A 26,109-nucleotide genomic window follows, 5' to 3' on the forward strand; every position below is an offset into this window, starting at 1 on the left:
TTTTGCAAGGGCCATAGCCCCCCCCCCCCCCTAAGGGTTAACGTGGCTCCGCCCCTGCCTTCAACCATATATTTCTCTAAAAATCTATCAAAAATTAAAGAGCATGTGAATATTTAAGTGTAGATAGTTGAGAAAAAAAAACCATTAAAAAGAGATGAAGTGGAAACTGAAAACTCACCCTCTGGCTACGCCACTGCTTTGAATGATTTATTTTAAGAAAGCAAGAAGAAAGAAAGTAATGGTCAGTTATTTTTTTGGGATCGTGAGGACTGAGTTTGAGAGGAGGGCTGAGCTAAGCTGAGCTGAGGGTTTTGTTTTGTTTGGGGGTCGCTGGAACCAGTGGAGTGGGCAGTGGCGTCTGGTTTGTACACAGGACAGTAGACAAGAAGAGAGTAAAAAGAGAAACAAAAGAAAGGGTTTCGAAGCTTCTGATTTTGAGTTGGAGAATGGGTGATAAAGTGTTGTTTTGTTGGGTAGTGCTTTGGATATTTAAATATAAGTGGGTTGTGGGCTATGGTTTGTTTTAGGACAAATTACATTTTACCCACCTGTTGTTTGGTTCAAATTTAAATTGCCTACTTGTGGTTTGAAATTTGACACTTTACCCATTTGAGGTTGGCTCAGTTAGAATTCTATAACCTACCTCTATTAAAAACATAGCTAAATATGTAATTTTGCTCCACTTTTATGTCTGTCTTCTCCAAAAACACAATAAACATAAAAATACAAGATTAAATAAGATTAAAAACTATCTATCAGAACACTTTCATCATGGAATTTCAAACCACAGGTAGACAACTTAAATTTTGGTCAAACCTCAGGTGGGTAAAGTGTTAAATTTTAAACCACAAGTAGGCAACTTAAATTTCAGCTAAACCACAGGTGGGTAAGTTGTAATTTGCCCTTTATTTTATTAGAAGATAAAAAGGCCTACAATTGAAACTTGGAGGTGGTGGCTGGGAGTGAATTGTAGTATTGAACAGAAATGGGAGCGGGGGGGGGGGGGGGCCATTAAAATTTGTTTATAAGCTGGTGGACTTTTCTTTTTTCTTTTTTCTTTTTGCAAGGGCCACGGCCCCCCCAAGGGGCAACATGGCTCCACCCCTACATACCTCAACAGCCGACGATTAGTACTAGTGGAAACACCTAATCATCAAACTGTAAATCTATCACCTCTAGAGGTGGTGGAGGTGCAAATTTATGTAGTTTCCACCATAGATAGAGAGCAAAGCCCCCTAAAAATAGCAATGTAACCAGTGTCACCAAACTCGCCACCAAGACAATAATCCAAATACATGATGGTGAGTGGGATTAAGGACCACCTTTGATGACTCTTGCGTTGGAGGCCCAATGGGTCTTGGGACTAAGCTGTTAAACATGGGATTCACCATAGGGAGTGTTGGTTTGGTTTGCTATGGAAAGAATTGAGAGAAGATTTTTTGTTAACCGAGAGACTGAGTTGAGTGACTTGCCTCTATGTATCAGTGTTTTTATAGTTTCAAGTTTCAAGTTTACAATGTGTCCATGCAAAAATAAAAACCCAATGCCACTCGTTAAAAAGGGTGCCATTCTTTGGTACCTACTAAAATCTGTACTATTAATTCTAATGGTACCTACTCATTGAGCACTCATTAAAAAATAATTTTATTTGTTCATAAGTGTCTTTGTCTAATTCTTTTATTGAGGTTGCTTTATCTATCACCACAACAAAAAATGTTTATTACAATTAAAAAAAAGTATTGCAATAACGTCTACATCAATGCAATAGTTGATGCAAATTGTTGTAATTAAAATTGTGGTAATAGTTTTGTGCAACAAAATTTTTTGTTGCAATAAACTCTAAATATTTTAATACAATTTTGATATTATATATATATATATATATATATATGTTGTTGCAATAAAATATTTATTGTTTTAAATATCTTGTGAAAATAAGCTATTACTCTTTTTTGAGATAATATAGACAAAAGACTTAAGGAATGGGGAAGGAGGCAGTGGGAAGATAAGTTACAACACTAACACTTCCAAAAGGGGTCATTTTGTAAGTAACAGCGAGACTTATAAACTGAAAACTCACTCATTAACTGTTCAATGTGATACTTTATTAAGATGTCTCAGACGATGAGGAGTTGAGATAGCAATACCCTAAGTATTGCGCAATGTGCAATTACTTTTAATGATTGAGATTGAGAGTTGACATAGCAATTTTCAACCTCAACCATTAATTAAATCTATAAAAAGTTCAAAAAAAAGTGAAGAAGTAAAAAACAAATTATGAGTGGGATGGAAGTAATTGCACATAGATATTGCACTTGATTTCAATTTGACAATGAGCCAAAGTTTTGTAACTGAATTGACACCTCCCTATGTACAAAATACTTAGAGGTCTAAAGGGGAAATGGTTCGAGCTACGGGGTTAGTAGCATGTTGTAATTATTTATTAAAAAAAAAAAAAGACAATGAGACCCATTTTTGTAATATTTTTGTTCATTGTTGCCTCTAAAGCCCTTAATTTATCACACATGGATTATTATATATGCTACAAATCGTTTGACGAGCTACAAGTATGCTGACATTGGGTTTTTTCCATTGTTATTAATACCGTTTCGGACCCTGTTTCGGTTTGTCCAGTGGAATGGAAAATTTCAGTACCGGCCGATTTCGGCGTACCGTTTTAAGGTGTTTCGGGTTCCTAAAAATTAAATTATATATATTCTTGTAAAACATAAAATTGTCAATTCTAATAAATAAATAACTAAATTTCAAATAATACAAATCATTTAGTCTTAACTCTTAAGTCTTAAACATCAATATAACATCTATTTAACATCACACAATAAGAAGATTTACAAGACAATAACTAAACATCAAATAATACAAAACATTTAGTCTTAACTCTTATGTCTTAAACCTCAATACAACATCAAACAATAAGAAGATTTATAACAAGCCATTACTCATTACATAAGCCCATAATAATTAATAACTACTAAGCCAACAAAATTTATAACATAATATTAGCCATCAAAAATTTTTTTTTTTTTTTTTCCATAGGCCAAATCATGTACCGGCCGGAATTCACATCTCGGCCGGAATTGGCCGAAATTTTCCGGAATGGCCGGAATGGACCGAAACTGTCCGAAATCTGGCCCTCGGTGGAACGTTAGGTATCCTGATACCGGTTTGCATACCGAACGAAAAATTTCGGCCGTTCCGGCCGAAACGGAATGGAATTAATAACAATGGTTTTTTCTACCAACCCATCAAATTCTTATTACATTTTCACAAGTTGTGGTGTCAACCCACCATAGGGCATATATAAAAATGAAATAAAATAAAAATACTATACTTAGACCCACCACAATTCAGATCAAAGTATTAACATAAATTGAGATTTTTGTTGTGCCTTAAACTTTGTCATAATAAAATTATTAACATAAATTGATTTAACTAAAACTTTATTACTAAATCTTGAAATTTTGCTTAAACAACTCTTTTCTTGTCCTCTCTCTCCTTCCATCCAAACATAAGGTAAATAACAAAATCTTAAAAAAATTTAAATGGGTTATTATATATATTTAAAGTCAAATAAAAATTTTCTTTAAAAAAAAAGTTTAATAAAATTTTAATCTTACACCACATGCCTTTAGTCTCATAATTTGAAGTAAATTTTCCTCTTTCAGTTTTATTTTATATTTTATTAGTACCAACTATAATTTTATTTTTATAATATTTTTCTTAATTTTTAAATTATTAAAAAAAAAAATTAAGTTCATTGGTTAACTTAAAAAATAAGCTGGCATTGGCATTGTATTTTTATAAATCATCACCCGCTCCTGACCCTCGGCGGGAACTCTATTTCCCTCTCTGAAAAAACAAAGCAAAGCGCGCAATATCTTCTCTTACTAAGTACCAATACCCAAACAAAGCCTTAGGAGCCAAAAAAACCACAACCACGCCAAAAACCAAAATCCACAGTAAGAGAGAGAGAGAGAGAGTGAGAAATGGAACAAGTAGAAGAAGAAGGAAAATGGGAATCAAAATTTCCAGCATTTCCGTACAAGCCGTACTCAATCCAGATCGACTTCATGAACTCCCTCTACCATTCTCTCAACAAAGGCGGCGTCTCCATGCTCGAAAGCCCCACTGGTCTCTCTCTCTCAACCTATATATCTTAGCATAATAAAATATGTATTATCTGTTTGTTTCCTGAGAAAACTGAGTAAAACAAATGAAAATAAGATTTGGGTTTTGTTTACTTTATCTTTCTGAGGTTGTTTTTTGTTAGCATAATGTAGAGAATGTGAAATTAGCTACCCACGAAGAAATAATGTTCTCCCCGCTAATAATCACATAAAATAATGCTACCCCCATTGATAATTTTATTGAAAAATAATAAGGAAAAACTTAAAAAATAAAAGCTTTATTCTGTCAATTTTTGTTTTGGTCCATGAAGTTGAAGACTAAACTATGATGTTTTGTAGTATTTGGGTTAGTTGAGTGAAGTGTTAATTTTGTATGCTGTGCTAAATTTGAATTATAGAATTCTAAAGGAATCATTTCTTTCGTTGGCTTATGTATGAAATTTTTTTGTTGCAATAGGGACTGGTAAAACATTAAGTATCATCTGTAGTGCTTTGCAATGGGTGGTTGACCGAAGGCAACAACAGAAATCAGAAAAAGAAGGTGATTCTGGTAAGAATCGGGACGATGAGTGTGGCTCAGATGATGAGCCTGATTGGATGAAAGACTTTGTTTTAAACAAAGATGACCAAGGTCAGAAGAAGAAGAATAAGGCAAAGAAATATGGTGTTGGATTTGGAAAACCTGATAAGAGAGGGAATCAGGAAAGTTGTAGGGACTTGTTCTCGCAGAGGATGGAAGGGGAAGATTTAGTTACAAAGAAAGAGGGAGAGAATTTGCAAAAGAAAAATGATGCAGTGGGGTTGAGTGATGAGGAGTTTTTGTTGGAAGATTATGAAAGTGATGAGGAAGGGTCTGGTGGAAAGTCAAAGAGGAAGGCTGGTGGGGAGTCTCTTAGTTTATCAAGTGATGGGGAAGAGGAAGAGGATCACTCTGATGAGGAAGAGGAGAAGTTGAAGGTTTATTTTTGTAGTCGAACACATTCACAGCTTTCACAGTTCATAAAGGAGTTAAGAAAGACAGAATTCGCTAATGAGATGAAGGTTGTGTGTTTGGGTTCTAGGAAAAATTTCTGCATCAATAAAGGTTAGGTTAATTCTTATTGAGTTTCTTTTCGGGAATTGTGTTAGAGATTACAATTTTTTTTAATGTGACATGTATTTCAGAGGTATCAAAACTTGGAAACTCCAATCGAATAAATGAGCGGTGCTTGGAGCTTCAAAAGAACAACAAAAAAGAGGTTTCCAAGATCAAGGTACCAAAATTTCTTATATCATTCCCATTACTTAAATTTGATGAATATTTTTTGGTTTGGTTTCCTGGAAACTTCTCCAATTGTGAGGATTGAAATATTATATATGCATAATATGAGCCTCATTTTCTCTGTAACTATGCTTGTGCCATCTTTTTAGTTCTTGCTTCAGCGACTTATTTAGTTATTTCTGAAGAGCAACTCTTTCACAGTTTCAGCTATTTAAGTTGTTAAGGCATGTTCATAAATAGTAGACTTTTCAGATCTTACAGCAAAGGATTCCAGAGAAAATGAATACCATGGAACCCATCATTTTTCCATGTTAATCGCCCTCATAGTATAGGTTCGTGGAGTATTACTGATTCTATATCTCACACTTATTTCACTGTACTTCCACAATTAAAATTGAAGCCTCTCCTTTTTTTTTTCTTTTGTGTGTGTGTGTGTGTGTAAGGAACTACTTCCTTCCCTTAAAATAGCCAAGTTCCTCATTTGACATTTTATATGCATGCCATGCCATTTTCAGAGGAAAATTTTACCATGATTAAATCTAACTGTACCACTCTTCCTCTTTTATCTGGGATCTGGGGTATACTTTTTGTGTTGAGAATGTGAACCCAGCCTGCACAGCTGGCTAACTAAAATATGATCATGGTGAAATTATCATACATCTATAATAATTGATCTGTTTCATGGGATAGTTGACCATATAAGAGGACACAGCATTCTAATAGTTGCATATTTTGTTTCCATGTAAAATGGGAAAATGTAGTTAGACTTCATCAATTCATGTGATTATGGAGGTTATAGCTTGACCAATCCATGGGATGCCCCTGTGCTTAGTTGACCATATACAAGCATTTTTACCTCATTCTGTTTAAATGAATAGATGCTAACATGTGCTGATGAGCCAAGAGTGTTTCTCTTGACTGATGGAAGTATTGATTACAGAACTTAGGTGCAGGAGGAAGAATACGCAGGACCAAGGCCTGTTCTGGATGCCCAATGCTTAGAAAACCTAAATTACAAAGACAATTCAGAGGTGAGATATCTCAACAAGGAGCCTTGGATATTGAAGATCTTGTTAACCTTGGAAGAAATATGGGAACTTGTCCATATTATGGCTCCCGAAGCATGGTCCCTGCAGCTGATCTTGTGATTCTACCCTATCAATCTCTTCTATCAAAATCATCTCGCGAATCACTTGGCTTAAATTTGAAGAATAATATTGTTATAATAGATGAGGCTCACAATCTAGCTGATTCACTCATCAGCATGTATGACTCAAAAATTAGTTTGTTACAGGTAAACAAGTCATTTACCACATTTTTATCTAACTACTATTAGTGCTTCTTAAAAGCTATTTGGATTTGTGAATGTGGTTCAGCTGCTCTTTGAGCATTGTTCTGAACTCCCTTGGGAACAAATTCAGTTGAACCAATGATAGACAAATGATAATCTTTGGCTAATGTATTTGGACCAAGGGTCCATTTGTTGGCACTAAAGTGAAAAGTGATTTTAGGTCCCAGAAAGTTTGGAAAAAAAATGTCAAATGGTACTAATTGCAAGAGATGATATATATGTGTGCGCGCGTGTGCATGTGTGTGCGCGCGCGTGCGTGTGTATAGACACACATAATAAATGGCACCAATTGCCTTTTACAACTGTTTTCCCACACTCACTTTCAACTTAAATGGATAGGCCCCTACCTTCAAATCAAATTTTGAAGCCCAAAAAGGTGCAAACAAATGCCTACCAAATGGCATCAGCCCCACCCCCTCCCACCAGTAGATAAAGGGCAGAGGGTGGAATATCATGTGTTCAATCCTATACTGTTCTAAGTGGTTCTTACCTGCAAAAGCTATTAAAAGAACAAGAGACTGATGATAACCTTAGAGTTCCTAGTCTTCACTTAGTGTACTTTGAGGTTAGAAACTTTTATTGTGCTAACAATTTAAGCTTTTATGATGGTATTGTAGATAGTGGGTATTAAATTTTTAAGTGTATATTGAAATGTTTAATTTTCTACAGTTGGAGAATGTACATTCCCAAATAGGGAGGTACTTTGAGAGATTTCGCAATCTCTTGGGACCTGGTAATCGTAGATATATCCAAACCCTGATGGTCCTTACTCAGGCTTTCCTCCGAAGTTTACTTGAGGGTACAAGTGTAGATTTTCCTCAAACTTCTGGAGCAAATGGTGTCTTCTATGGTTCAATGGCCATTAATGATTTTCTATTTTCACTCAATATAGACAACATCAACTTGGTGAAATTGGTCCAGTATATAAAGGAAAGCAATATCATCCACAAGGTGAGTTCTTCTATTTATGTGTGTGACAATGTGCCATATAATTTTTTCTTGCTTGCTCTTTCCCTGTTTTTCAGGTAAAAATATTCTTTGTTTGCCAGGTCAGCAGTTATGGGGATAAAATGGCTAGCTTGCAAAAATGTTCAGCACACTATGACACTAGGGATTTTAGTGAGGAGGAAAGCACTCTGTCAGGTTTCCGGGCATTATCTGATATGTTGCAATCACTTACAAACAATAATGGTGATGGAAGGATTATTGTCTCTAGGTCTCAACCAACATGCTCTGGACAAAAAGGAGGATACATAAAATATGTTATGCTCACTGGTGAAAAGATCTTTTCTGAGGTTCTCCAGAAATTGCTTATTTTGACATGCATAGATTATGCTTTGCTTAGATTTATTGCCCCCATATTAATAATTTCATCTGAACTTCCTACAGATTGTGGACCAAGCACATGCTGTTCTACTGGCAGGAGGAACTCTGCAGCCTATAGAAGAAACAAGGGAGCGACTCTTCCCATGGCTACCACCAAATCAGTTGCATTTCTTTACATGTAGTCACATTGTCCCTCCTGAGAGTATTTTGCCAGTTGCAGTTTCCCGCGGCCCTTCTGGTCAGTCTTTTGATTTTAGCTACAGCTCTAGAAGCTCGTCAATCATGGTGAGTGTAAAGATTCATTCATAATTCTTTATAGAAATTTCTGTCTTCTATCACTGTTAGTGATCTAATTGATTATTTTCTTATTAACTCGAAGTATGTGCAGTCCTGTTCATGGATTGAATATTTTTGTGTTGAGATATTTAACGTTCTTTTTCAGTCTTAATTAAATGCTTGGTTCAAGTCAATTGAAAGAAACACTAATTATTTTCTTCTACATTTATTTTCCCTAGAAACTACTGTGTATGATGATTGACTATGCTTTGTTAATGGGCTTGAATTTACAGATCCAGGAGCTAGGGCTTTTGCTTTGCAATTTGGTAACAGTGGTTCCTGAAGGAATTGTTGTGTTCTTCTCTTCGTTTGATTATGAAGGACAGGTCTATGATGCATGGAAGGCTTCAGGCATCATGGAAAGGATTATGAAGAAGAAACGTTTATTTAGGGAGCCTAGAAAAAGTACGGATGTGGAATCTGTTCTTAAGGAATACAAGGAAACAATTAATACATTGTCTAATGGGGATTCAAAAGAAAATCCAGCCTCTCAGAGTGGTGCAATACTCCTTGCTGTTGTCGGTGGAAAGATATCAGAAGGTATCAACTTAAGTGATGGAATGGGTCGATGTATAGTTATGGTTGGCCTGCCCTATCCTAGCCCATCTGATATTGAGTTGATTGAGAGGGTGAAGCATATTGAAGGTCTGGGAACTTCAAATCCCATGAAACCTCCTAAATTTTCAGACACTGAAGAAGCTTACAATGGAGATGTAAAGGCTGGATTTGACATCCTAAGAAGTTGCAGGCACAGAGGAAAAGAATACTATGAAAATCTTTGCGTGAAAGCTGTAAATCAATCAATTGGTGCGTGCTAACTAACATATGCTACCTTTAAAAGACCTTAAGCAAGCCTGGTAAATCATATTATTAGCTCACTGGGACATTATGTAATGTCCAAAATCCAGTGAGATGTAACCAAGCTCCAGGTTCCATGGTTCATAATGGTAGAACTTCCAAATGCGGTTCTCCATAGTGTCTTTAGATTCTATATAGAACTAGCAATGTGTATGATCCGTGGTCCATGGAGATACTTTGATGGTCTGTCCAGATGTCAGGAATCAATTCTGAGTTTTCACTTTTTCCTGCATTGTGCATGCATATTGTGCATTGAAGGTTTTTATTTTTTGGTCACCCATGTATACATGTCTGGAGGGTTTTATGTTGAATTTTCCTTGATACCCTTACATTTTTTGTTTCAGGTAGAGCAATTCGGCACGTAAATGACTATGCAGCAATTTTGTTGGTTGACGCTCGGTATTCATCTGATCCATCAAATAGAAGCTTATCTCACCCAACTAACAAGCTCCCACAATGGATAAAAAATCGTCTAGTTTCTTCTACTGATAGCTATGGTGAAGTTCATAGACTGTTGCATCAGTTCTTCAGACTCAACAAGAAGAGAGGAAGTCAGTAGAATATTATTTAAGTTGCAAGGACTGAAGAGAGAGTGCATTGCACTTATCAAAAAAGAGAGAGAAAGAGAGAATGCGTTGCATTGTACTTTAGTTAGCAAATTTTTTTAAAGTGATCCATCAACTTTTACCTGTATGTTCTCTTAAGTTGGGTGGGTCCAGAGCAGTTCTTGGAAGAAAGTGGGGCAGAGCTGACAGACACAAAATAAAGTGGCTGAGCAGCCGTGATATGGACACTTGGCTAAACTGAATGATTGAAAATAGTATACTAGCATTGATGAATTCCAATCTTGTTTTAGAAGTTGATTTTTGGTTATTCTTCATAGTGTACTTTAGATCTGTATTTCTTGTCCCTCGTTTGTAATTATGACAATTTTATTTTAATAATTGAATTGATACAGAATAATTTTTCAATTTCAGTATTGTTTTCCAAGCAATGAGAATTATTAGTGGGTCAGATGCTCATGTTCTGTAACACTTAAATCTGGGTCTGTACATGTGTGTCTGTGTTTCTTTCTCCTTTTGGGCTTTCTTTCTCCGTTTCTCTACTCGCTAGCTAGTAGCTAACTTGGAACTGATAGGTGCTGATCACTGCTTAGTTTTCATTGTAAAGAGATTACTAAGCTGTATTGGGCTGCTTTTGGTACGGATTACTGGAGTTCCAATTTTATCCACAGATTACACCAATCACTGCTCTTGAACCACTAGAGATGTTTTTTTTTGGCCGTTACTATAATTTATTACATATACAACTTAGATTATCAAATGTGTCACCATCTTAACAGGTTTAGTGCACTAGAGTACTGGACATAAGCTCTACCATTTGAAATGGAATTGGCTTGGATCTAGTGCTTCAGTGCATCGAACCCATTGCAACGGTAACATGTGACTAAAAGTGGACATATGTCATCATTGCAACAGGTCTAGTACACTAGAGCACTAGACTCAAGCTTTACCCTTATCAAAGGACTTGGCTTAGGTCTAGTGTACTAAAACTATTGTGATCGCAATAGGTTGCCAAAAGTGCACGTCACCATCATAGTGGGTCCAATGCCCGTGGACCGAAGTTTTGCTGCCTTCCCAAGCACCATGACAGTTGATAACAGTCATGTAATGAACTCTTTTCTGGGTTTGAGTTTGCTTGCAGCTCCTAGAAGGCAGGGCTATAATTGAACTTAGCTAACTCAACAGTAACTTGCCAAATCTATGCAAGTGAAACAAAATTTGGTTTTTCCTTTGTATGAGGTTGATGGTAGGATTTTAACGTTGCAACATTGAGAAAGTGACTTAACTGCAGCACAGGAAACGAAATGCACTTTAATGACGTATCCTGAAATCAAAGAGCTCTAATACCAGCCTCATTAAAAATTGGGAGACAATAAAGCTCTTTCTGTAAACGCGATGGGGAATTTTCACCAACAACACCTATAATGGATGATCAATTAAATATCCAATGCGCCAACCTGATTGGCTCTTGAAAAGTATGATGATCTCTTTTTTTTGAGAAAAAGAGCATGATAATCTTGGATTAGTATTTGTTAATAAAAAAAAAAGTTGAACATTTGATTGAGGAGGTTTAAATATAGTTCAACTACTACTTTTAGTATGGGACCGTTTTGGTCCCTATTGTCTAAAAAATGTATAAAGATAATCACGTAGCGGTTGGACGGTTTAAGTTTAATACAAGAAATACTACAAAAGCTTTACCAACCCACTGGCCATTGCCTTTACCTTTGCATATTAATGAATGCCACAGCACAACTTTTCACAACAAGTAGTCAAACAAAGGAAAAAAAAAGAGAAAACATTCATAATCTTTGGATTCTAAAGTTCTCAGTCTCATAATCTCATTTAAAATATCTTCTGGACATATAGAATGTACCTATTTTTATTTTGAGTTTGGATCTACTATGTTCTGGCCGTCTGATTTGTAGTCATATAATCAAACGATTATCAAGATTGAGAGAGAGAGAAAGAATAAAAAGTATTTTATGTATCCGATATATGTATCCTCCCACTCACAAGATGTGAGTCTAAAACGACTAGGGGCTCACATACTGTGAGAGGAAAGATGCATAAGATAATTATTGGAGAAAAAGATAAAAAAGCATCGACAATATAGAAACGCGTGGACAAAAAGATGTATAAGAAGCCAAAATAGAAGAAAATGTTCCCTCTAGATTCCATTGCCTTTGTCTTTAGGTTACTTTAAGAAACTTGAATTGTCTATCTTCCTTATCTGTATATTGGAAGCAACATCAGGAGAAGACAAGAAGCAGCAAAACAGATTGGAGCTGTGTCTGTTCTTGTAGTTGTAGACCCTGACTGTAAAGCAGTCTACGATACAATAGAGCCACAAAATGCTGCTTAGAAAAACTATATATAATACCAGGATCCTTTTTCAGAAAACTCTTGAAAACCTCAAGTATATCTTCTTTGGAGGGTACCAGAAGCTTTCAAAACCAGTTTCCTTCAGTCCCTTCTCTCTTCGCAGTGGCAAGCGAAAAGATCATCAAAGAGATCAATTCTATACTAATTTTTGTGATGAATGGGAGGCCAATCTATGTAAGGCGAAGGAGAGCTACGATAATAGTATAATGGCCTCAATAGATCCCAAGAAGGAAGAAGATGCATGTGGTGGAAGCTTCATGAAGTTTGCAAAGCAAAGTCCTGTGGACAGCATAGAAGAAGGGGTGGTAAAAGAAAAGAACAAAGAAAGTCCCCAAATCGAGAAAGGAGAAGAGTCATGTTCTAAGAACATGAATGGAGCTTGCCAAGGTTTAGCGCAAAAGATGAAGGATTTGGAAGGGATGGGTGTAGGTGATGTGGAACAAGTGTTGGACATAGAAGAGGCTCTTCACTACTATTCTCGCCTTACAAGCCCAGTTTACCTAGACATTGTCGACAAATTTTTCACAGACATGTACACAGAATTCTCTGTTCCACAGGCCTCTGCCAGCATCAACAATTCGAAGAGACTTGGCTCGATTAGGTTGTAGATGGCCATATTAGTGAGTTTTTTCTTTGTGCATATGGATTTGCTTTTTCTTTATCTTGTTTTCCTTTTTTTCATTTCCTTTTCTTTCGTTTGGGCTTTTGTGAGTTTGATTTTCATTTCCAGCTTTATTAACCATTCTTAAGTGTCTCCCAATTGATATTTTCTTGAGTCTGTCTTGTTACCAATAGACAAAATAAATTTTTCATGAAGTTAAAGAGTTATTATTTCCACCCCCATTTCTTGGGGTCTATATATTCATTCTTTAACATGAATTTCTCTGTGGAGATGCTTGGATACAACACTTGTTTACTATACATTGAGCTAAAGTAATATCATTCTTGCTTTCAACCATCATGAGTGTATTGGGTATTCCCTTTTCACACACGGTTGGTCTCGGTCAGTGCAAAAGCATGTCCCCTAGAATAACTATACATCATTACATCTACAAACCCTGTTGTGAGAGGAATGAAACAATCTAATGCTACAAATGAATACAACAAAATTTTTCAGAAAATCCACTACCATTTTTTGGTTGAATAAAGAAAAACCAATAGCTATTATCTGTTTTCTGGGTCCTGAAACTATGGCATAAACAACAAAGATCCATTAATGTATCTAGACATTTCAAAACCACTATAGACTTTAGAGACTGCAATTGTAGCATTTGAAAATAGAATGCATATAGCACATGCAACAGTTGCCTGAACTAGTATTACAGCCCATTCCATCCCCCCCCCCCCCCCCAAAAAAAAGAATAAGAGAAAAAAAAAATGGAAAGAAAACCTTCCTCACCCCACTTTTGAACAATTGAGGCGGATATGACCTGTCGGTGCTGTCAAGACTCGGAGGTTTGAGAGCTTCATCATTGCCAGGGAAAAGTCTCGGCGGAACAAGGAGGTATGTGAAGCATATGCTCTGACCCAATTCCCAGTCTCTTCCCCTGCCATTAGCTGCTGATCAACATAAAGGATTCCTCTACCTTGCAGAAGACTATGGTAGTACAGGGTTCCAAATGGTGATCTAGGCCCCTCGTAGTCCATAGCCATTCCAGGTTCCTCAGGTGAGGAAGATGGTGAGCCGTCATGGGAAGGTGATTGTTGTGCTCCTGATGATGACAGTGAGCTGCCATAAGAATAGGCTGTTGCTGAAGAGGAAAAGGAAGATGTGTGGGTGTTATTGCATTTTGATCTCATTAGGTTCAGGAATCTTGTTTCTACAGATGGGTCAGGCTCATCAGTACCACTGAAGTTGTAGAGACGGTTTTGCAAGAATTTGCAGTGGATCACACCAATGCTGTGGGCACCTGGGAGTAAGGAAACACTCAGATTCTGATTCATTATAAATAACATATATTCTTGAAAGAACAATACCACTTCTATATCCAACCAAAAGTAAAGAAGAAGAAGAAACCAGAGATTACACACATGAAAGACATTCATATCAATCAAACACTCCGACCACGGGGTTTCATGGGCACAAACCCGCAAAGTACAAATGAGTAAGTTAAGATCGAAAGTGATTAATCAAAGGAATTTTTATATAATTTTTGATGGAGATGAATCATGTTAACTGCAGTCCATTCCAGCATAATACCAATCAACATATGTGATTAACTTAACTCACTCAAGTTTGATTACTTAGTAAACTGTCATTATCCTCAGCAGATGCTGAGAAAACTGAGGAAAAGAGAGTGCAATTCTGATGTGTATTATGTTGTATTTTCATTCAAGAAAAGTGGAAACAACTTTGCTCAACTAAGCCACACAATTTAATGCCCTCAGTTGAGTTAATGTTTCCTCAGGTCCTAATTACTGAATCATGTAATATTAACAAGTTGGTCTTAGTAAATTTAGAACATAAATTTGGTACTTAGCATCCAAAGGGATGATGATTTAAATAACAGAGGTCTATTTAATCCACAGAACTATCAATCAGAGAATTAAACTAAGAAAAGAAGACACAGGAAAAGATTGATGATAACTTATACCTAAGAGACTGACAGCTTCTCTTTCATCAAATCCCCTTGATGCAAAAGATGCAAGGGTTTGGGATAGATCATGAAAGGGTGAAGGAAGCTCATTTGTTGCAAGGTCTGAGAAAGAATTAGAGCTGTCTCTCCTACCAGTACACAGAGGATAGAATGGACCACCAGCCTGAATATCACAGTTTTAGTATACTTTTATGAGAGAGAGAGAGAGAGAGAGAGAGATAGGTGCATTTACCAAAGCAACACTATCTCTGGCCGCCAAAACAAGAATGTCGGCACAAGAAACAACTCCAGGGCATGCTTCTTCGAGCTCTGACTTGATAATGCCAATTACATCAAAAACTCTTAACGTTTCATTAGGAGGAGACTCTTTCTCAGAATCAATTCCTTCAGCAGCATCCAACAGAACAGAAGCGTCACATCCCTGCACCACTGTCAAATTCAATAGAAACAAGGAACAAGAAAACTACCTACACAATCTAGGAAAAATTATTACTACAAGGAATGGATCAATATCTGGAAGTTCTAACAATATCCACATCAAATGTGAAAAAGTAAAAACAATTAACATTCATTAACCATTTCGAAACCCGAATTCCAAATAGATCTCACAAAGCCTGAACAAACCCCACAATAACTTCTACAAGAAAGAACAAGCTTTCACATAAATACTGTTCAGCAATGTTTAAAGCAACACACATCAAATAAACAAGAAAGCACAAGAAAAACTCACCTCAATGAAGCAGTCATGGAAGACAAGCCGCAGGAGGGCAGGACCCACATCAGGCCGAGCTTCATGCAGACGCTGGACAACGGCTCGAACAATTTGCTCGGCTTGTGGACACGAATTGCGGTAGAAATTGTACTCAAGTGACCCTGAATCATTGAACTCAAGAACATCTTTCTTTGAAGACAAAACCATGGGCTGAGGCAATGGCGAAGCCGAGAAAACCAAAGATGAATCCACTGAAGAAGACCATCTAGCAGTGCTAATACCCTTCTTGGGTTCAGCATTTTGGTTCTTGAGAGAGATCCAAACGCACAATAAAAATATAAGAAGGCTCAATTTTCTCATTAGCTCTCTATGTCAAAGATTGGAATTAGCATTTGATTTTGTGTTGTGTACTTGGTTTCATGGACTCGTTTGTTTTAAAGATTATGGTGGCGGGAAAGGTTGTATGAAATGACGGAATGCCCCCTTTAGCTTAAAAGTTGTTAAGTTAGTTGGAAATGTAGTTGATTGTGTTGTCCTTGAAATTGAGATTGATCGGGGCCGTTGATGGACATGGGTCACTGTTGTTGGGTGGGCCTTGTATGAATATGGGTAATGGTCAAAATTGATCATTGCCATTTGGGGCACATATAGTACCATATGCAAATATGGACAAAAGAATACAAAGGCACTTAAGAGGGTGAGTACTCAGAAATAGGACCAAAAACAGTTTTGGATAAAGCCCATGAAGCCATGACTCCAAGTCGCAAATACAAGTCCAAGTATGTTCATCTAACCCCATTTGTACACAAAAAATAAACTCAGAAATATCATTTTGGACTTGTACCTATTTTGGTCCTTACCTTTTTATTTTAGCACTTCTACTCCCTAAAATGAAAAACAAGTTCTATTTTAGTCCTTACTATCATCTCACTAATAAAAATTATTTACGTGGCAGACGGAGTGCACTATTGGCATACTAAATGATGACGTGCCCATTTAAAAAGAAAAAATTATATGTTCAGAATATTTTCACAACAAATTTTAAGTTGCAGGTTGTTACTGGTTGTTATTATTGGGGGGAAAAAAGTAATCTCAGTGATATGTTCAAATTTAAACCAATAATAACTAACCATCTATGATTAGTTATGAAAATGTTGTGAACGTAGTACTTTCTTATTTTAATGGTTACGTTCGCATTTAGTGTGCTAATAGTGCACTTGATCTGCCACGTAAACAATTTCCGTTAGTAATATGATAGTAGGAACTAAAATAGAACCTTTTTTCATTTTAGGGATTACAAGCGGTATAATAAAAAAATAAGGGCCAAAATGGAAATAGGGACGAAAATGATATTTCTGCCAAAAATAAAATAGAGGGTAGATTCTCAAGTGTTAAATTTTGGCGTAGGTGGAAAAAACAGATCCAAGGTCCATTGCATTTAGCTGTGCCACATACTTCATAATAATGTATCACATTCGTTACAAACCGAATACAATCAATCTTGTTCACGGATTTTGGCTTTGGACAGTTTATGTTGGATAAGATTCTTTACCATTTTTTCACGGATCAGTGTCCCCTCATTATCAGGCTCATTAATTTCACATATATTTCCTCATTATGGGTGGCCATTGTTTAGCTGGCTCCTTCAATGCGATGACAAAGACGTCGTTCATGACTTTTATTTAAGAGTTAAAATTTCTGATATCACACTGCTGAAGAATGCCATATGGCTTGTGGCTTCATAAATATGAGTAACTTGCACGATGGGCACAAAGGAGTGTTTGTCTTATAGAATCGACCACTAGAAAACAAGAGGTAAATGAATCCAACAGGAATATTCAATCAATTAATCAAATTACAATGCTTTAAAGCTTTACAGTAGGCATGCCCAGTTGGCACATGAATCCAATACTTTGTCTATAAATTGCTTATGGGGAAAAAATTATAGCAATGATATACTGTGAAAGAGAAACTGGACCTTAATCAGAGGAAACCTCCAACCCCCCAAACCCAGTAAAGATTACAACCGATACTTGAATAATCCAGCACTGCCACTTGGGATGCCATATCAAATCTTGCTCCAATTGAATTTGAAAAATACATAACCCATCACCAAGCCACTAACCTTGCAATTATATTCTTAAAGCATTACCCAGTAGAATTTTACTAGCATTTGCCCTTCCAAATGAAATCAGTAACCAGAAGCAGATACTAAAACATTATGCTCCTTCAAACGCCTCTGGAAATGAGCCAAACGATTTTGTAGTTGCATGATCCCTGCAGCCTTCTGAGACAGAATGGTATTCAATCTAGAAACATAATCATCCAGTTGATTCCCAGGTTGGTCAGCCTCAACCAGCAGGTTCATCTCCTGCAAATGCAAATGAAACATGTAAAAATGGGTGCAAACTAGTCATCGATTGGAGTCCTCACATCAAGTTTACACAATAAATAGAAGCTAGATAAATTTCTGATTTGAGAGTCCCCAAGGAACTCTCTCGTGGTGTAGGGTACAGCATACTAAACATTGCCATGAATATCATTTTTTCCCCTCTGGCAGAGACTGTTCATATGATTACATTCCAAAGTTAAGCCTTAATGGTCAGTGAAGATACTAAATAACAAACTCTAAGAAAGAATTCACCAAATCACACACCTCTTTAACAATATTCATAGTATCCTCCACTTGTTTCCGATGAGCATTTACAAGATCTTCCTCCTCCTGAAAACAAGCAACAATAGCTTTACCTGTCAAATAATGTTGGTTTATACATATATTCAATGTATCATTTGTTGAGTGTTTTTACCTGTAAGAGGGCACTCAGATCATCATCTGAATGGGACTTCTTGGGTTCAACTTTTGGCAGGTCCCCCCATTTAGTCTGACCATTGGGCTTCCTAATTTTGTCTTCAGAAGTAGAGAGATTGAATGGCTCTAGCTTCCCATTCTTCTTCCATAAAGGTTTCCCTTGCTCATATGACTCCTCAGTTGCATCAAAATCATCTCTTTCAGTTTGTTCAGGCCATGAATCAATTACATCATCCTCAAAGTTGGATGCAGGAACTGAAGACAATGGTACAGATGTTGATTCCTTAAGGTTGAAGGTTGATGATAATATATCCTTTTTAGGATTGTTTCCTTTCGAAAGGCTCTTCACTCTGAAATGTAACTTTTCTTTTTATATTAGGATATTCTATCGGAAAGGGGCAGGGATTGTTTAAAAATGAGTACAATCAAGACTAGAAAATTTATTTTGATAAAAATACTTATTTTCACCTGTCAGCATATCTTAATGTGTTCAGAGTATGTTCACATGATCCCGAGCTGGGAGATATGCATGATATCATAACAGTGCGTGAGTCACCAACAAATGAATCCCTCAAAACTTCGGTTAATTTGCTGCCTCTGAAAGGAATATGACCCTGATCATTGTCAAGAGCTCTAATGCATTCCTTTAATGCAAGTAAGCTCTTATTGATCTCAGCACCTTCCATTCTGCATAACATATTTTGAAACAGCTAATTAACAAGCAAATCAAGAAAAGAAAGGGAAAAAAAAAAAACATAAATAGCATATTTTACCATTCATCACTTAAAATTACTTTATTAGTACCATCACCATCATACAAGAAATGCCAGAGAGAGAAACATGGAGAGATGTTAACTTTAGCTACTATAAACCTAAAGGTCAAATATGAGGCACTGAAACCTCCTTTGGCAAGCATATCTCCCTATGTCAATATAACCAATCAGAATGTACAATATAATGGGCCTAGAGTAGTATAGTTAGAAACATTTTTTGGATTATAAAATTTTAGTAAGTCTACTCACATTATTATTTTCCACTGAATTATTTTATTATGATGCAAATAAGTTTGTCCATTCATTTTTCAAATCCTTATGAGTGCAGCAGTGACTCAATGAGTAAGACAATGGAAAAGTACAATTAGAAAGATATCCTAGGTTTAACCTACCCAATAGTGACTCGATGAGCAAAATACACATCATATATTTTTCCTACTGGGAGAAATGTTATTAGACTACAAAGCTAATAGGTTAGCTTTCTTCATGGATTAAAAATGAAGCAAACCATTACAATACCTTGTCTGTTTATCATTATCTGTAGTGTCTGCACCACGTTCACTTCCAGCAAGATCTATAAAGGAGAGCTTTCCAACACCACGAGGTGGCTTTGATTCATTGCCTTCAACAGACCTCTTGATAGCAAGCTGAAGTATGGCATGTGAACGGGAGGATTCTTCATTTGCACCCGTTGTTCCAGTACTTCTTGTGGCACTTCCTTTCTCAATGAGTTCCTTAATGGTTTCCACATCTGAAACTCTGTACTCTTGCAAACCAACTATGCAAACTTGCTGCTTCCCATCCTCTCTCATGCAAAGTTTTCTGCAATATCATAGCTATAGTTTTGGAACAAATTTTGAGATGGCAAACTTTAACCAAATGGGGGAGGCTATAACTTACTTCCGATCATTGAGGAGATCAAAAAGTTTTCCTCCATAAATTTCAAAGAAGCTGACAAACAACTGAAACCCTTGATTCCTGTAAGTATGGTGCATCAACCTCAAGATATCACGTGATGCCTTAAGGGGCAATGGCTTCATTGTATAAGTTTTTCCACTCCCTGAAAAAGCAAAGAAACAAGAAGCATAAGCTTATTTTGATCATTTTTATTTTAAATGGGTCAAGCCAACATGAGGGCATCAGATCATCATTCTATTGGCATAAAGAAATGAGTTTCCTTTGACTTTACAGAATTTAAGACCTTTTAATTTGATGTGAAGCAAGCAGATTGTGACTCACTAGTCATCACATGACTGAAATTAAAACACATTCAGAAAGTACATCTTGCTTGACAAAGCAAACTGGTTTATGTTTTGAATGGCTTTAATCATGGAGGCTGCAATATGATCTTGCACTAACATTCAGTTAATCACGAGAAGGTGCAAAGTTGTTCAAGGTGAGGTATAAAGCATGTGTATCCTCATGAACAACTTACATGATAATGGAAATAACAATTACAAAACAACTTCAGAAAAATTGGATGATTTACTCTACTGAGCAAGTTAGCTTTTACTAATCAAATAAACATAGAATAATTCTGAGACTGAGTTGTCCAAGATTTTTGTAATAGCATCTAGTGAGATTTGGTAGACAGCTATTCACCTGTTTGCCCATATGCAAAGCAAGTTGCTTTTGTGCGTTGAAAAATGATGGGAACTATGGGCTCAACAGTCTCACGATACACCTAGAGAAATGAAATGAAAATCACAGATTGAATCATCAGAAGCCATGTTTGTATATTTTTCTTCTGCATGCTCAATTACTTGCTTTGTCTATGTTCTGCAGTTATTTTTTGTTCTATCAATTTTATTGCAATACACTCACCTCATCATTTGAGACCTCTTCATTCAGAACTGCATCAAAAAAAAATTCATGCTTCTCTACATATTCTGTGAGGTCAACCTACAGAACATTCAGAAGATTTTAAGAATATACAGCAAAAAGATAAATTATAATATCAAGTACCTTACAAGGCTTTAAGCTAGAACAACAACCTAAGCAAAAAAAAAATGATAAACATATTAAAATAATTAGAAGTTCCAAACACCAGAAAATCAGAAGAAGCAAGTAAAATAAAAGCATTTTAAAAGGAGCATAGCCTTCTAGTTGATAAAATGATTCAGATGTTATATTCCACTTAGAAACCTGATCAAATAAGATTTTATTTTTATAATATCTTTCTCATTCTTATTCTTTTAATTTTTAAATATACATCATGGAACCTTTTTAAAATAAAAAGGCCTGCATTTGTGATACCTCCTCAGATTGTGTAGATTTAATTGGATTGGATTGGATTGGATTGTATGATTGTGTATTGTGAGGGTGTGCTAAAACCCACATTGGGTGTTTACAATGTAGATCTTGACTATATAAGTGATTCAAGAGCACAATGCATAACTTGATTAGTCCTTTTCAAGTATAGTGCATATGTGGCTAGTGTTTTCCTCGGGTTTTGATGAATGGTGTTACAGCCAACTTTGTAACATCATGTGGCACTGCATCACAAGAACACATGCCCTAAAGAGGACATTTGTGATAAGTGGGGAAGATTGTGATACCACAGATTGTGTGGATTTGATTGAATGAGTGTGTTATGTGGAAGTGTGATGCATCAAGTCTTTACTAGGCAGATCTTGACTTACCTTAAGTTTGGTCTCATGAACTGTTACAGAATTAGAATGTGTATCTATAATATCTTCCTCGTTCTTTGCTAATTCCTTCTTATTAAGTGGTCTCTTGCGTACCTGCATGAAGACATTGGAAGCAAGTCTTAGAATAAAAGGGAGATATTCAAGCCATGTTAGTTAAGCATGCCAAATCTTGAAAGGAAAGGATAACTCTTTGTGCAAAGCAAGCCACTTCAATAATGTGACAGTCCACAGAGCAGTATCTCATTGTTTGGGCATTGCATTTCATTTGAGAAAACAACGGAAGTCTCAACTAGCATTATAAAAAAAAAAAAAATCCATATAAGAGATAAAGTTAAAGAGAATGAAAAGAACATACCACGACTTTTATCTTTGCTACAGAACTCGATTTCTCTTTATCTGCAGCAAAACTTTTCAAGAGGTTGTTTTCCGGCAAGCCACGAGTTCTGCCGGTTTGTTTGTTATTAATGTAGGGCTCGGAATCATCAAAGCTTCTGCCACGAACAGGACGATACAGAGAAGCACCATCATACAGACCAGAGACTGGCATCTACCAATGAGATAGACAACAGCGTCAGCCAAATTAAGCATACAAAGAAAATTTCAATTCTTGTTCAATACACAAGCTACTCTCCTTATTCTACAATGAGGTCCCAAATTCAAATGGCATATATGATCAACTTCAAATAGCACGAGTTCAGCAAAAACAAATAGTACATTAACTTTTCAATATCCACTACTATATTCTCATTATTCTATAGATCGAATCAACCCAAAAATATTTCACAGTCAATTGGAATACAAACCCAACTCAGCCAAAGATTCATACAAGATTTAAGCTCTAATTCAAGTTATCATTGAAAACCCTTTTCTTTTCTCAGATGAATAAACTAGTATATTAACATTTGGAAAGAACCCAAACAAGGAAGCACTTGCAAAGGGTCAACACCCAAGTCAAGTAAACAAATTCCATACTATTATCACAACACGAATTCATCAAAATGCAGATTGTGGAAAATGTCAAGAGACCCCACACCTCAGGCAGAAGCTCGGTATCGAAAGAATGCAGATCCAAGAGTCCAGGACTGAAGTCGCCACCGGGCGAATCTTCGCCGCCACCACCGCCGCCGCCATTGTTCTTCCTGGACCGAGAATTACCTGGCCCAGGCGGCGTAGAAGGCTCCAACAAAAACTCATTCCCACCATTGAACCCCCTCTGCGCATTCCTATACATCCTAGACCCTTGCCCACCTCCACCACCACCACCACCACCACCATAGAATCCATAGTCCTGCTTTTCATCATAAACAATCAAAGGGGGCTGAGATCTAAAGCTACAGGCATCAAATCCAAGACACAAAGTACAAAACTTTAAAGTAAAAAGCGAAAAAGTTGAAGTACCTGAAGAGGAGGGAGAGAAGGGTTGGTGGAGGAAGAAGAAGAAGAGTAGAGGTGTTGAAGACCAGTGGATTGGAGCCAGCGGCCATTGGAGGAGCTTTCTAGAAAGTTATCTGAGTACTGACGCTGATGGTGTACCCCTGCCGCACCAGATCTCTGCCCTTGTCTCCCAACTCCGTTCATCTCTCCGATCCCAACTCCGATTTGAACTTCTGGGATGACCCTTTTGACTATAGTAGACCTCCGATCGTAGTTTGAATCGGAGCTTCACTTTCTCTCTCTCTCTCTCTCTCTCTCTCTCTCTCTCTCTTTAAAAAACTGTCTCTGTCAGTGTTTGTGTTTGTGTGTGTGAAAAAATCAATGTTTTGTTACTGAGATAAATGCGAGAGAAGAAGACGAAGAAGAAGGGTTGTGTGAGGTTTGTTTGTTGTGTTTTGTAAGAAGTTAATGTGAGAACTGAAATGGAGGCTGGTGTGTGAGGAAGAGTAAAAGCCAAGAATATAGCATTAGAGAGAGAGAGAGAGAAAGAGAGAGAGAACTTTTGAATTTTTGAAGAAATGACTGAGACACAATGAGGTGGGACTACGGGGGGACAAGCGTGATACGTGTGGGAGAGGCTTTACACGTGTGCAATTTTGTAATTTTAAAATTTAAATCTTTCATTAATCATTCCCTTATTTAAGGAAAATTAAAAATAAAAATAAAAAGTTTTCAAAATATTACTCCTCGAAATGAAAAACAAAAACAAAAAAGGTCGAGTTTTGAACAGGTTTGCTTTCTAACCGTTCAAGTAATCATTCTTTTCTTTTGATTTCTACTGTAATTTGATAGTTAGGGTTGAAAATTAAAACCATTTGAATTAGGATATTTTCGTTAAAAACAAACCCAAAAAAACAAAACCAATTGAGCTAATATACTTTTTACTGTTCAAATTTTATCTTGGAAGTTGTGATTCACAACTTTCTTCGTTGTTAGGACTATGCAATTTGGGAACCTAAGCTCATCTACATTTGGACGTATTACTGATAAGTTTAACGGAAAATTGGGTATTTGTCTTTAAAATTTACAAATTATGCAATAAAATTTTTTATATTTTGAAATTATTTAGTAAAATGTCACTGTTTTTAAATTCGATTTTAATAAAATCAAATTACAACTTACAAGTAGAACTCGACATCAAGTTCTATGCATGTTTTGTCACTTAAATTTTTTAGAAAATTTAAGTGAAACTCAACATTGCTAATCGAGTTCTACTTAAAAATATATATAAAAGTCGATTTTGAAGATATCGAGATTTACATATAACTCAATTTTGTTAAAATCAAGTTTTAAAAATATGATTTTTTTGCTAAATAGTTTTAAAACATGAGTATTTTGCTAAATAGTTTATAAATTATGAGCAAATGCTTATTTTTTCCTAAGTTTAAAGAGCCATTTAAAAGGCTTGAAATTGTGTAAATGGTGAAATATGTAAGAGAAAGGGATTGTGCTATCATAAACTAGCTAGATGTGTTAAAAGTTTTGTAGCTTAATTGATATTTTTTTATTGTTTTCAACAAAAATATTTAGCTTCAAATCCAACACTACAATTATCACATTATCAAATAAAAATAAAAATAAAAAACTAGCTAGATAAAACACATCTATATAAAAGGTTATTATGTCCGATCACAAGGATTTCCAAAACTTTTTACAAAGTTAACTGAATAATTTAAAATGTGTTTCTTAATTTTTTAAATATTATAAATAAATGAAATTTGTTATTCTTATATAAAAAAATCATTGGCGTGCATAAATGAAAACATGAATATTGATTTGAGCCATTATGTAGCAGATTTGATGAGTTTTTTTTTTAATTTATCTAATTAAAAATATCGATAGTAAATTAATAAAAAAATGGAAAATAATATTTAATTTTAATGATTAAATAAATATATAATAAAAATTCGATAAAACTAAAATATAGTATATTAATAAATTAGTTTACCATTTTATAAAAAAAGACTCATAGCAGAAAGTTGGTTCTACTATTATTTGCATTGCAGTGCGGTGTTTAAAATTAAGGACTTGGATTGAGTCTTGTGTCCAATTACACTAGACTTATTAGAACGATGCTATTTGTCCAACTGTGGACGTGTGATATTATTAAAATGAATCCAGTACAACTAGACGCTAAAATTAATCTTTATTGAGCTTTCAAAAAAAAAAATAGCACAATTTTTTCTACAACTATTTTTCCTAGGTTTTAATGGCTACTTGTCACTATTTTTCCCTCCAACACTTGCAATTTACCCCCATCAAAATTGTGTCAAGTAGGGTTGTGTACTAGATATTTTTTTTTTTTGGTAACTATAAATAGTGTTGAAGGAGAAGAAAAGGACGTAGGCTTGTGGTTGGGTCCGGTAAGCATGTTTACTTTGTTCTATCTATCAGTTCATCAACTACCGTCCCACATGGTGGGGACAACCACCTCCACTACCACAACCTTCGATTTGTAATATAAAATCCTGATTTATTATTACTCTCTTTTTATTTTAATGTTTCATGGCGTTGCGCGCTTGAGCTTGACTTTCTCTTAATTCAAAAATTTTAGATTTGACGTGTGGCCACGTGGCAAGACCATGCAGCTGCGATTTATTTATGTCGAGACGGGCCCCACATTTTTCATTCATTAGTGGACCTGGCACGACGGCGTTTGAATGGTACAGTTGATTTTGAACGTAGTCCGTAGATTGGGTGAGCCCCCACCGATGTCACAGTGGGCGCTACCGCCGAAGCAAAACTCTTGGACCCAACTCAACACTCTTTTCCTTTTTTTAATTTTGGACGATTTTGTAAAAGAAACCAAAGTTTGTCTTTAAATTTTTTTTTTTTTTTGTGATTTTATTTTAAATCCTATACACTAAACTCACTAAGCTCACTAAAAAGGAAAAGAGAAAAAAAA

The 26,109-nt window shown here is 36.0% G+C and overlaps 3 protein-coding genes and 1 pseudogene across 4 annotated transcripts; 2 read left to right on the plus strand and 2 right to left on the minus strand.

Annotated features, from left to right (window-relative positions):
* The first annotated feature begins 3,905 nt into the window (after window positions 1–3,905).
* Window positions 3,906–10,247, plus strand: LOC142634039 (uncharacterized). Its single transcript, XM_075808308.1, has 9 exons — window positions 3,906–4,152; window positions 4,606–5,232; window positions 5,313–5,401; window positions 6,350–6,703; window positions 7,430–7,711; window positions 7,810–8,055; window positions 8,150–8,371; window positions 8,656–9,229; window positions 9,625–10,247. Exons 1-9 carry the CDS (start codon window positions 4,008–4,010, stop codon window positions 9,837–9,839), a joined length of 2,754 nt encoding a protein of 917 aa, XP_075664423.1. The 5' UTR covers window positions 3,906–4,007; the 3' UTR covers window positions 9,840–10,247.
* A 1,792-nt stretch (window positions 10,248–12,039) lies between these two features.
* On the plus strand, window positions 12,040–13,131 carry LOC142634040 (uncharacterized). The gene has a single exon (XM_075808309.1). It carries the CDS (start codon window positions 12,198–12,200, stop codon window positions 12,834–12,836), a length of 639 nt encoding a protein of 212 aa, XP_075664424.1. The 5' UTR covers window positions 12,040–12,197; the 3' UTR covers window positions 12,837–13,131.
* A 492-nt stretch (window positions 13,132–13,623) lies between these two features.
* On the minus strand, window positions 13,624–15,929 carry LOC142636333 (putative Peroxidase 48; annotated as a pseudogene).
* Window positions 15,930–17,357: 1,428 nt separating this feature from the next.
* Window positions 17,358–23,690, minus strand: LOC142636331 (kinesin-like protein KIN-13B). 2 transcript variants are annotated; one of them, XM_075810519.1, is made up of 12 exons: window positions 23,169–23,690; window positions 22,804–23,061; window positions 22,126–22,317; window positions 21,762–21,863; window positions 20,944–21,021; window positions 20,722–20,803; window positions 20,020–20,179; window positions 19,639–19,941; window positions 18,815–19,033; window positions 18,345–18,696; window positions 18,194–18,259; window positions 17,358–17,908 (listed from the first exon to the last, which is right to left on the minus strand). In XM_075810519.1, exons 1-12 carry the CDS (start codon window positions 23,346–23,348, stop codon window positions 17,729–17,731), a joined length of 2,172 nt encoding a protein of 723 aa, XP_075666634.1. In that variant the 5' UTR covers window positions 23,349–23,690; the 3' UTR covers window positions 17,358–17,728. The 2 variants fall into 2 exon arrangements, with proteins under 2 accessions (XP_075666634.1, XP_075666635.1); XM_075810520.1 differs by having other exon boundaries at window positions 22,804–23,058; window positions 23,169–23,638.
* Between the last annotated feature and the right edge of the window lie 2,419 nt (window positions 23,691–26,109).

This window comes from Castanea sativa, chromosome 5, assembly GCF_040712315.1.
Source record: "Castanea sativa cultivar Marrone di Chiusa Pesio chromosome 5, ASM4071231v1".
Classification (NCBI taxonomy): Eukaryota; Viridiplantae; Streptophyta; class Magnoliopsida; order Fagales; family Fagaceae; genus Castanea; species Castanea sativa.

What these genes read in the sequence shown, in the direction of transcription:
- LOC142634039 (XM_075808308.1), top strand. Translation starts at nt 4,008, where the DNA reads ATGGAACAAGTAGAAGAAGAAGGAAAATGGGAATCAAAATTTCCAGCA. An exon ending in CAAAAATTAGTTTGTTACAG is followed by an intron (nt 6,704 to 7,429) that starts GTAAACAAGTCA and finishes AATTTTCTACAG; the next exon opens with TTGGAGAATGTACATTCCCA. An exon ending in AGCTGTAAATCAATCAATTG is followed by an intron (nt 9,230 to 9,624) that starts GTGCGTGCTAAC and finishes TTTTTGTTTCAG; the next exon opens with GTAGAGCAATTCGGCACGTA.
- LOC142636331 (XM_075810519.1), bottom strand. Translation starts at nt 23,348, where the DNA reads ATGAACGGAGTTGGGAGACAAGGGCAGAGATCTGGTGCGGCAGGGGTA. An exon ending in AAGAGGTCTCAAATGATGAG is followed by an intron (nt 20,804 to 20,943) that starts GTGAGTGTATTG and finishes TCATTTCTCTAG; the next exon opens with GTGTATCGTGAGACTGTTGA. An exon ending in ATCTGAGTGCCCTCTTACAG is followed by an intron (nt 18,260 to 18,344) that starts GTAAAAACACTC and finishes GCTTGTTTTCAG; the next exon opens with GAGGAGGAAGATCTTGTAAA.
- LOC142634040 (XM_075808309.1), top strand. Translation starts at nt 12,198, where the DNA reads ATGCTGCTTAGAAAAACTATATATAATACCAGGATCCTTTTTCAGAAA.